A 12,323-nucleotide genomic window follows, 5' to 3' on the forward strand; every position below is an offset into this window, starting at 1 on the left:
GGCTTGCTCCTGTACATTCCAGTTCTCTATGGATGACTGCATTAGAAGAAGAAAAAAAAAAAAAGAAAAGAAAAAACCTACTGAAACAACAGCAAATATTGTAATTTCCTAGTTTCTATTTCCTAGAAATAACCTCAGAAAACCTTCCTAAGTAAAGAGGGTGTGTAGAACGTAGGAAATTTGTTTAGGAGATTTTTACAGCATAACCAAAAAGACTTTGAAAAGATTGGCAAAGGATTTTTTGTGACTTTTTAATTTATTCTTTCTAATTATAAAGGCCAACAAAGCAGCATTTGGCAAAAGGAGGACTGCTGAGCTTTAGTTTGTCTCTCTTTTGAGAAGAGCTAGAGACTTGTAAAAAAATATTTTATCTTTAATTTATTCCTTTTTTTTTATTTTTTTAAGCAGTAACAAAGCTTTTGTCCTCTCTGAGTAGTTGTGAAAATATTTATTGTAATTTTTTGCATTCCATGGAATGGCACGGCAGTTTGGACATTGCCGCAATATCCCTTCGTTAATGTAGAAGCCAATAACTTTTTAAAACTGTTTAATAAAATGAATACCAGTTGTTGTCTGCTGTTTAGGTAAAAACCCTCCCCTTCTTGACTGCTACATTTTGGTTGTCTTGGCTTTTGTGATACCATTACTTCATTAAGTCTATCTCTATCAGAAAGTGTCAGATTTAGCAATTGCATTTCTAAATAAAATTAGTGAGTGGAGAGAAGACCCCTTCCAGATTTCTTCTTGTAATATAATCTTTAATAAAAAGGAAAAATAAAAATAAAAAAATCAACATGTATATAAGAAAATGAAGGAAGAACAACTGTATTGTAACTGCCATAAATTCCCACAGTTCTGTTGTTGAGCTTTGCTGATGGATTCGGAAGTGCTTAGAAAAGGTCAATGGGCTTCTGATAACCCTAATAATTCAGGCTGAGGGCTTCAAATATGTGGTATGAATTGAGGAGATGTTTTTTTCCTTCTCTAAGATGTTGATGCAAAATCTTAGATTTAATCATTCCCAAAACTTTGAAGAACTCAACTCCCTGAATCTGAATTGACTCATTCTAGTATCCCACAATCTGCTCACCTTGCACATGTCTGCTTGAAGCTGTAAACACTTGATGACAGCTCGTTGATGCTCCAGTATGAAGTCCTGTAGAGACTGGTCCATGCAAGCTGAATGCAGAGGCCCTATGACCACTTATAGTGACCGCGGGTTGCCCAGCATCTGGGGAAACGGGTTCCTATCCCTGGCTGTGCTGCTGATTTTTGCTTTCTGTTTGGTATCTGGATTTGGGATCTGGGTTTTCTCTATAAGTCATTTAACTGGACTGTGAAAGAGTTGGGATATCTTATGACTCTGTTCAAGTTCAGGGCTTACAGGGGCTCTTGTGGTGTAAGCTGTAAATTAAACTGTGGATTTCTGAACGCAAGCCCTGACCTGTTAGTGCTACACAAGGCATTTCAAAGTGGTACACCAAGGAAATAATGTGTCCTGCTGTCTTCCATGTACTCAGTGGTGGCTACTGAGTACTAGTGGCCCAGCAGCTGCTGCTTTTTCCTCTGCCCTGCCAGAGATTTTGGGAAAGAGGCATGCTTATTTCTGCTTAGTCATGTGAAGCAGCATAGTGCCCTGTGCTTCTGCTCTAACGTGGTTACGGCCTTCAGAAAAAAATAACTAAGTAAGCTACACTTGGGAACTTCTTGATGAGGCGGCTGAAAAAGGCATTTCTAGCACAGCTGGTTGCTAAAGAATTTATTGTGTGTCATGGCATCGTGCTCAGAAGGCTGATAGCAGGTTCCCCGACTTGTAAGTCTTTGGTTTTGCTTGTATGTGAACTATTGAGGACAAGAGGAAAGCATCTGACAGACATGCTCACTCATAGCTAAGGCAAAAATTGCACCATTTCCATGTGACATTTCAATTTGGACGTATCAGCAAATAATGTCAGAGACAAACGCTGTGCCTCATTCTTATTTTTATTTTGTAAGCCTTTCACTTCCTCTTTTGCTTGTCTCCTTGGGCTTGTTTGTTCTAAGACTGTTTTCTTACCGTGTATTTCACATCCTTTTAATTGTAAATGGAAAGCCAAATTCTACAGGTGGATGAACTGATTCTGAAGCAGTGACAACGATGCTACAGAATTAGCTGTTACAGTAGAAGTCTCTTGTTATTTTTAATAGCAAATACTTGTTTACTTTAACTTCAGCCATATCACCGTTGCCAGTGTGTATTGGGCGTATAAGCTCCTCACAGATGAGGAACACGCTGTTATAGGTCCTGCACCATAAAGACAGTCCTTGTCCTTGTTTCTTTTGCATCTGCTCATCTGACCGTAAATGTGAGTGCTCTGCACAGCATATGTGATGGCAGGGGTGTAAAAAAGGCAAACAAGGAACAAGAACAAATCCTTCGTTTCAGATTTGAGCTTCAGAAAAACAACCCTTGTTTTATATTTTCGCCTATTTCCTTGTCTCTGTTTCTCTCTCACTTCGCATCTCCATGTCTTATTTCTGCCCTCTTTGGCTATCACTTTCCGGCACTAATCTCTCCGGTGACTTTGTCCCACACCACCGTGCCTCCCGCACCGGGGCTCAGTGTGCAGCCCGGATTTGTCACCCAGGTTTGGCAAGTCTCGTGCTGTTGCTCCTCTGGGTAACCAAGGCTCGTGGTGTTGGTAATGCACACTTTCTTTAGATACCATGTGAGCCAAAATATGGAGTTTTGCGTAAGGGGTGGGTGTCACACTCTGTGTCACTGTCACCTGTATTTACATTTCTGGTACAGTGTGTCCACATGACTGTTCTGTCCCAGAGGGCCCGACAGTGGCTTTTGTCCTGGGTGTTTTGAACTATTGCTTTCTGATTCTTCAATATACGTGGCATAAAACTGGCTTTACACTGGTATTCCTGTTTACCCTTCTTACTTCCATTTTCATAAAGAAGTAAGGAAGGGACTGCCTGAGAGGTCTGGCTCAGGAATGTGCAGTAGGTGTCTAAGCAGAAATTTGATATGAAAGACAGAAAGAGAAATGCCCTGTGAAGAGTGAGGAGCAGGAGAAAGGTATCCCATTTAGCTGGCCATGCCTGGTAGAAAGTATCTTGAAGAAAATCTTCGCCCCAGACTGACCACTGTATGCCTGATTGACTTGCATAAGGAGGGTGGAAAAGCTGCTTGCTCCAGGATTGCAGGTGAACAGTTTCTATCCAAAGTAGCTATTGTGAGCAAAGGAGGGAATGATAGGGATGTGTGTGTGTGCGTGTGTAGGAATCACTCTCATGGGGTCATAGGGCTTTAGGATAATTCAGACTGTAAGGGACCTGTGAAGGTCATCTAGTCTAACCTCTTGCTGTCATGCAAGTTCCTCTGTGTTTCCATTATTGTCTTAATTAATGAATAAATTGGAGGGAGTTTATATATGTACACTTGATTTATGTGCCAGAGAACTCTTGGAGAGGCTTTTTTTCAGACTTCCAGAGACCAAAAGAAACACTATTTGGCTGCTGGAAACAGATAGCTATTTAAACATTAGCATGGCTCCAAATCCTCCCTTGGAGGTCAGACAGCCCAGCAAACCAGAACTCAGTGACCCACTGGAGAACAACTCTGGAAGTTCAGAGGTGAGGTTTTGTTCCTGCTATTAGTTATTCAGATTTGCAACTACAATTCAATTATAAAATCAAAATAGTTGATATAAATAGGTTGTGCCGTCACACACATGCTGTCAAATTGTGACCTGTTCTGTTGCAAGTCCAAGCTGGGTTTCCCAGAGGGAGCACAGGCAGGGTGCTGTGGCTCTCCTCTTGGCCTTACTGGTAACATCGCAGCATACCCAATCTAATGATAAGGCTTTCCTCTTCTGTGCACAGATATATGTTGTTGCCACTTCCCTTGTGCTGGCAATGACACTTGTTTCTGTTTCACAGAGCTGAGTGTCAGACAAGAATTGTTTGTATTTGGCTGGGTTAGCTCCCTGCACCACACCGCTGTGGTCAGAGAGGTGTAGGGCTGGCACAGGGGAGGGGAAGGGACCTTACAGAGGGATGAGCCATTGGATTGGGTTAGCTGTAATGTCAGACTGCAGTCTTTGTTGATTTTTGAGGTTAATGTGAGAGGCCCTCATTGGAAAACTAAATTTGTATTGTTTGGCTGCTTGGCACTCCTCCAATAATGCAGATTGTCTTTTATTGGACATTACAGAATTTAGCTGTACTTGATTAGAGCATTAGCTTGATTTCTTTGACTAATGCTTGCAGTTCTCACGTTTTTCTCTGCCAGCTCAGCCAGCAGAAGCATGACACCCTGAACGTCTGCATTTATTCTTCCTAAGTAGCAGTATTCAAAGAAAAAAAAATCTTTGAAGCAACATTCTCTTGCCTGATCTCATTCCTTGACTTCTGAGGACCAAAATCTGTATCTCACACCTTCTCGATGTCTCATCTTCCTGTGCTGGAAGGAGGCAGAGTAAATCCATGAACAGGATTTACTGACAGGCCTGAGTTTGAAGACCAGCCTGGCATATGAGTGTGTGTGCAGTATGTGCTAACGGAGAACCAAGCTAATACTCTGTCATGTGTGTACACTGGCCAGGCATCCCTGGGCTGCCTTCTGGTACACAACAGAGATCTGCTCTTAGAGACTCCACAACCGGTATTGTAATTTAAAGCAGCATATAACCTGCCTAAAGACTTATTGGTGAAATACAATGAAGGAGCAATTGTTGGCTCCCACTATGTACATGCCCCTGCATAGAGCAGAGGTCAGAAGTAGGAGAGAGTCAAGCTTATGGTTTTGATTTCATATTAAAATGTTTTATTATGGCTTCATTTCATGTCCAGGGATCTACAGTTGAATCACACATCATTCAGCCTCTTAATTTCCTGTAATAAAAATATAAGTGCTCAGATAAAGAAGTTCAAAGACCTTTTCCTGAAAACCATGGGGGTGAGGGAGAGAAAAATCTTCTCCACACTTCTTCCAGCTCTTAAACAGGTCTATAGTGTTAGATTATTTGTTTGCATGGTGTCCTTCATTGTCACCATCTTCCGATCAGCGGCTTTTGAAGTCTGTACTTTAATATATTTAGTAACTTGACAGACTCCATTTGCTGAGCTGGCTGGAAGAGGCACACATCGCTGCGTTATCCATGCTTGGCAGCAGTGGTGCTGCCTGCCTTTGCAGTCGCTTGGTGGGAGTCAGTGTAGGCAACCTGGGAGCTCCCTGAGCCAGTTGCACCACACGTCTGCAGCCTGCAGGGAACGCGTTCTGCAGTCCCTGCCCCGGTCAGACACATGGGCACTAGGCATTGCCCACCAGGGAAGTGAGAGCTTTATCCTAAACTTGAATGGCTGCAGAAATGAGGCACCGATAAGTGCTTTGGACAGCTTCATGCTATATGTTTGTCTGTTTACCTTAAATTCCTATTTGCATAATTGATTCTTCCAAAGAAGCAAGTTCTCTCCTTCTGTTGAAATCAGAGATGCACGTGACTTTAGAAAGGACAGACAGTGCCTGACTGCGTTTGCTCTAAGGAGCTTGCTTTCTCCTGCACGGGGATGTGTTTGCCATGCCACCATTCGGCGCAGAGGCATACTGTGATTACTGGAGGCATCGAGAAGCCATTGGAGCTTTTCAGTGGATTAGTCTTATTTAGAACAGTCAGTCGTAAGGTTGCTTTAACAGAAATTGTAAATAAATTACTAGAAGTCCTTATTTCTGCAGCATTTTCTGCCTGCGTTCTCCAAATCCCACAGAGACCCCCATGAAATACCAGCACAGTGACAAGGGCGCAGCAGCAAGCACAAAGTACGAATAAAGAGAATGCTAAAGCTGGGCTGCATAACCCTGCTTGATGTGCGGTCTCCTCTGATATCACAAACTTTTTCTATTAGGAAAAAGAAGCCAGAAGCCTTTGCCTACCAAAAAAGAATCTTTGATCTAAGTCTTTTATGTTTCTCTCCCAACCCCCCTTGCTAAAAGGAGCCATGCCAGCATTATAGAAATAGCATCTGCAAAACAATTTGCAAGCTGGCGTTGAATACATCTTGCTTTTCAAAAAGCAAATCTTTCACATAATGTCATGTGGTGATTTTTGTGATGTTGCATTTTTAATGGCCTATGTGTAGAAGATAGATGTCAAAGACATCAACCCTACAAACAACTGTAAATATTTGCCTTGAGAAAGCATGTGGTATATCCTGTGATTCTTGGCTCAGCCACTTAATCTGGAGGCAGCTTAATTAGTTGTTAGTGGGCTAAAACAAAGAAAATCTTTTAAAAATAAATTAAATAAACATCATGGGGTCTGATTTTTATAAAGAGCTATAGTCCACAGCAACTTTTATAGAACCTAAGGATGCTCATCACCTTGAAAACTGGGTCCTAAACTCACAGGTTGGAAGTTGAAATTTTAGCTAAATTCTTGGCATTACATAAAATCCCCAAGTTAAGAGCTTTCAGAAATGACTGGCAATGGACAATCTCCTAATTCCATATTTGTTTTCCTGAATATGTAATTCCAGAAATACTGAGTATCTTCGGCTTCTGCTATTTTCAGTCTTAAGGAGAAAATAATATTTTAGAAGACCTAGGCAAGCTGATGGGGAGCTCCAGAAAACAGTTACCTTTTGTGAAAAACTATTCTCTCCTGATATTTGCTTTAATTGTAACAACCTCTTTAAATATAACTAGTGAGAGTGAATATGCTAAAAATTCCATTGGCATATGGAAATTTTATTTTCCTACAGAAAAGATCTGGTTTTTTTAGTGAGCTCTACAAGTGTGAAAAAAGACCTGAGTATTATTGAGGACAGTTTAATGGGATCTGTATTCAGCATCCAGTGAGGATTTCAATTTCTTTTTAAAAATATTAGACCGTATAAGGAGTGCGATAGAAAATAAAATACAAAATGTTAATGGTGTGATGTCATCTGGAATACTGTGTTCAGTCTTATTTCAGCAAGAAGTACTTCATAAATAAAGGTGACTAAGAGATGAGTGACATGTTTAAAATGGCTAAAGGAAATACTTTTTGCAGCGCAGCACAAATATTCCATGGAACTCATTATCACAAGATGTTATTGAAGCCAAAAAGGGTTAGATGTGTATCAGTAATAGCCATAGGTACCTTAGATGGGGCAAGAAAAGAAACTATAGCTTCTCAAGCTCCAAGGCATAAGACACTATTAACAGATGTAGGTTAGAAAACAAATCTGCTATGGGTGGGATCTTCTAATACAAGGGCCTGGAATATCCCAAGCATTAGTTTGACCGGTATTAGGAAGATGCTTATCTAGTGAGGTCTTATTCAGTATGGTGATTTCTGGACCTATATAAAGTCAGAATTTCTTCAGATAAATAACACAGTGAATTTATTATATACCTTAAGCAATTCCATTTCTATTTAGCAGAATAATTTTCCTAGTCGGGAGCCAAAGAGGACTACAGCAAGGCAGTCATGGATTCATTTGCTATTCTTTACTTAACCAAGAGGGGTTCAGGTTTTCACTGGTGATTTACTGTGATATTTACACAGAACAAGCCACTTCTGAACACGTGGGTTTTGTGGTGGCTTTTTGTTTCTCTTTTGAAAACAGAGACCATCACATTAAACCCTAATTTAAGAATTTTCACTAGCAGCCTTGCCTGTGCTGTTAACAAACTGTAGATGCAAATATTGTTCCCACTCCATGGCTCCTGAGGAGAGTGTTTCATTGATATGTTAATATCTTCTTTTCTCTTGTTTCCATGATCTAAGATCTAAACAGCCACAGTATTAGATACAGTACTTGCAAGAAACAAAAGTAACATATCATTCTTAGTTAGAGACTAAACTTTTTCTATAAATGTTCCCTGTAGGGACAGGACAGTTGGCTAAGAAATGTTTTAATGCATGGGAGTTTTCAGACAATAACAAATAACACATTTTTATGCTAAGTAATACACTGTTTACAGCCGTGATGTCCGTATTGCTTTGTCTTTTGCCATTCTTGCTAATATTACAATTAAAGTAGATGTAATATAAATCAAGGAATACATGTTAATTTTCACTAGAAGTCTCATAAATGTGAAGCGTTGAGATGTGAAGAATTCAGCATTCAGAAAATAAGGTTCTTGTATCGGAAGAGAATTTAGGCGTTATATTGCAACAAGGAATAGGGTAGATAAGTAACAAAAAGTCATGTGGCCTGAGTGGGATTAAGCATTTAGATGGAATTCAGGAGATTCTGCACTGTTCAGATTGCAAAACTGCATTGGAATATACCAACTGAAAATTAATTAGAAATATAGGCTACTCCATTGGGTTTTTAATCAGAGTTAAGTAGTGCATATATTGTTTTGTGATAGTGAATTATCTTGTGATCTCAAAAGCAAATCATGGAATCCACGCCTCAGTGTTTCTACCTCAGATATGTAGACATTGGTATCTTCCTTGATAAATCTGCTTTATTAACAAACTCTGCCTATCACCTTTTGAGGAACTGGCCTCTTCTGCCTGTGGTCAAAGCAGCTGACATAAAATAAAAATGCTGAAATTCAGTAGAGCTTTGGCTAAACAAAGACTCCCACCTTTCATGCATGCTGCTGAGCAATGGGTCGTATCAATGGGAATTGTGAAATTTCCCTTTTGTAGGCAGATGCAGTAGATGACAACACTTTTCAAATTTTCCCAGTGAAAATACCCCAAAATATTTTAGATAGTAGGAAGTGATTCTTAGTCAGAAATCTTGCCCAGACACCAAACAGTTTTTAACAAACAAATTATAATACTACCCATTGACACACACCCTGAACATTTTTACTGTAAGTCATCGCTAGAGGGGTTTTTGTGTGAGTTTGCGTGCAAGTACTCCAAGTGAGTCATTAAGATGACGATTTAAAAGAAAAAGGTGCTGAATCTCTGAATGCTTTCACACAATGAAAATGTGCCTGAATTTTGTATGAATGGAGTCCACGAGCACTGCACCTATTTAAACCTCTACTAGAGCCAAACAAGTGGAGCAATCAATATAAAAGAATTTTAAACTATGTGGAGTAAGTGATTCTCATCACGTGCTCTTTCTTGAAACTGGAATGAGAAATTTCTGCCTTAGATGTGGTTCTGCTCGGTCAATAAACAGGTGTAATTTAATGGATAAAATTATCACCGTGAGAGCCTCATGTGGTGGTTGTATGAGCATTTCTGTACTCATCTAAGCACACAAACACAGTTTTATATCATTGCTAATTTGGTGAATCAACAAAAGGCATATTTTAATTGAGTATTTAATCTGCAAGTGGAGCATCCCACTGCTTGAGTACAAGCTGAAGGGTTTTCAAAGCAGGTTGAGTATGGGTCCTTCCAGTGGGCCAGACCTAGCAGTGGTGCACTTTCTCTGATTTCGTCAAAGCTACAACAGAGTAACGTGTTGTTATGACTTGGACACATTTATGGATATCCTGGGTCTCTGTTATGTCTTATTTATTCACAGTTTCAGTTTCTGATATCCCAGCACAGAATGTTTCCTTGCTTATCCCAAAACACAATTAACATCCTTATAACTGAGAAGAGTGTTCTCAAGAAGCAGCAAAGACTGTTTATGGAGTGGGCTTTTTTTGCTGGTGGAGGTGTTCATGAAAATATACAATCCAAGGGATTACTATTTTACAACAAGTGCCAAAAAGTCTCCATGTCCATTCACTGAACTCCAGGATTCACAAATGAGAGTTCTGCACTGAGGCCCTTAACTTCTTGATCCCACACCAACACACATTGTATGTGCACGGTAAATATTTAGCTTATGCAATTCAGGTATGCAAAAACCTGCGAGCACTTCAGCGCATGAATACTGCGGGGGGGAACAAAAAAGATCAGATCTGTGCGTGCCAATAGTATTACAAAGCACAACTGACCAAAAATATTCCGATGCCTGTGCTGGGCTTCTGTGTACCTGTGTTTACATGCAGTTATGTTCAAAAAGAAAGCAGCAGGAGTTACAGTTCTTTTTTTTTTTTTTTTTTTTTTTTTTGCGGTGTACATGTCAGCAACTTCCATTTCATGGCTCCCACATGTGTCATTTTCTAAAATTAACAGAGAATTGTACCTAACGTTCTGATGACCAAAGTCTGAAGTTTCCACAGAAAGTTAAAGCCACTAAGGCATATTTTAGTCTTCTGGTAAAATATGCCTTCTCAGTTTTTTTTTATATATATATATATATTATATAAGAATCTGTTTGTAAGAAGGGCATAATGACCCTGAAACATCTTTAAGCAGAATTATGCTCCTGCAACAAACTGTCAAAATGGTTTATAGAAATATAAATATAGAAATAAGCGGTCCTCCAGGTATTGCCCCAACTCCACTGATTGTTCCTGAGGACCAGAGGCTAGCACGGGGATACGGTTATGTGCAGATCTGTGCAAGAATAATCCAATCCGTACTGACATGACTTCCCTAGTGACCGTACACCTGGAAAGAGAGAATATTCACACCCTTGGGCAACTGCTGCGTCTGCGGTAGCACAGCGTCACTGAGTGAAGTTCTGTACTTTCAAAAGCCCGCAGCTGCTCCTCTCCCAGTTCCTGTGTCTGTCGGGGATCTCTCTGTCAGTGGACCTACTTTCTTATCTGCTTCAAGCCTGACCCTATCCATGTCAATCACACCGTAAAACAAATTCACTGTCTTTATGCTCTTGCCGTGATTGTCCCCTGACCTTGTTACAGTGCATGGAAAACTGTGGAAAAGGACCTAGCTGTGTCCATATAGGAAGCTTAAATTGTCTAAAGCTGTACCTCCTCTGGGATCTAGATCTCTTGCCCAATATCTTCCCAAATGCACTGAAACAACCTGGCACCAGAATTAACTGAGGGAGTAACATAGATGGGGTATTTACTACTTGTCACATCTTATGGATCTAGCAGCAAGTTAGAAAAACATTACTGTCTCAAACTGCTCTTGAGCTATCCTTGACAGATGCTATCTTCTCTCCTCAGCTCCCCCTCGGTTAAAATCAGCATCATTGGTTCCAGTGCCAATGTCAGCACATAACCTCCAGTCTGTGGCAGAGACCAGGTGAGTAGCAGCACACACCAGCCTTTTGGCTGGCACAGCTTGGCGGGGTCTGGCGCGAGGTCTGACAGCTGGAAGCTTCGTGGCTGCCCAAATCCTACAGCCAGCTGCGTGGCACCTGGGGGAGGGCGTCCCAATGAACCCGAGTCCACATTCATGTTAATGTGCTCCTGGGCAGTTATGCTGCTATAGCCCTCTGGCTAGATGCACTCTGAAATCCACCTGCTCCTTCAAATCTTCGAAAGATATTATTACTTTGAAAAAGATAGGGACTTGCTCTGCAATTCTGGACTTGCTTGGAGTCAGCTGTTAGGACAAGTGCATGAAGTTGTTACAGCAGGGAGCCGGGACTCATACAAGTCGAGAATATTAATGTCTACCTCCTAACCTTCTTTTGTTTTGACTTGGGAATTTTGTATCATGTTTTTCTAAATCCTTATAGATAGATGCCAAGCCTAAGTTTTACTGTTCTCTTTAAAAATCACATTCCCTTAAATTTAAAAAGTTATTGTGAAATAATTGGATTTCTGAATTAATTGCCAGAGATTTGAGGTTTGCTTTACATTTATCTTCCTGAGGAATGGCGTTTATTAACTTCTAGTGAGCTGTCATCGTCTTATAGGATCTGCTAAATACACAGTGTTCAGGCTGCTGTTTCAGCAGAGTGCTAAAGGCTTGTCCATTGTAATTAACCTATTCATTGAAAACATTTAAACATCAGCGTTTGAAACTTTTAATACACTGAACGGTCCCAGTACCAGTACCCAGCAGGGACAGTCCGGGAAAGAGGTTCACATGAAAAGAAGCAAAACAATAAAAAATAATTAAAAAATAATTTAAAAAAAAGCTAAAAAGCAACTCTTCTTTCTTCAAGGAAATAGGACAGAGGCACTTCCTTAATTGTTTGCTTGTTTATTTATTTACTTCATACAATTTCCTTGAGGGGAAAAAGGCTGTTAGGAATGAATTCTTATTCAAACCTCCCAATCAAACATGTGCACTTCATCATCTGCCCATGGTTAGGTCCGATGTGATAGGAAGAACCCTCAGGACAAAGGAACAAAAAAAAAAAAAAAAAAGGCATTTGGAGAATCATTAAACCACAGTCGAGCCTAATTGCGTCTCTTATTGGTTCAGAAAACATCCAACATATTTAACTTCATCAGACAGCTGGTATGTGGAACCGGTAACTGTTCTTCAAGAGGTTTTATTTTTATTACACCTGAGAATTAATATTTTAAAGCCTCCGGAGTAAATTTATCTCTCAGA

The 12,323-nt window shown here is 40.2% G+C and overlaps 1 protein-coding gene across 1 annotated transcript in view; it reads left to right on the forward strand.

Annotated features, from left to right (window-relative positions):
* Positions 1 to 12,323, forward strand: part of LOC310882556 (uncharacterized protein) — an 84,961-nt gene that overhangs the window by 29,733 nt on the left and 42,905 nt on the right. Inside the window, exon 3 of the mRNA XM_083801464.1 lies at positions 10,979 to 11,057. Coding sequence (XP_083657590.1) covers positions 10,979 to 11,057 — 79 coding nt within the window. The remainder of the gene's footprint in view (positions 1 to 10,978; positions 11,058 to 12,323) is intronic.

The sequence above is a fragment of the Anser anser genome (assembly GCF_964211835.1).
Source record: "Anser anser genome assembly, chromosome: 16".
NCBI classification, from domain to species: domain Eukaryota; kingdom Metazoa; phylum Chordata; class Aves; order Anseriformes; family Anatidae; genus Anser; species Anser anser.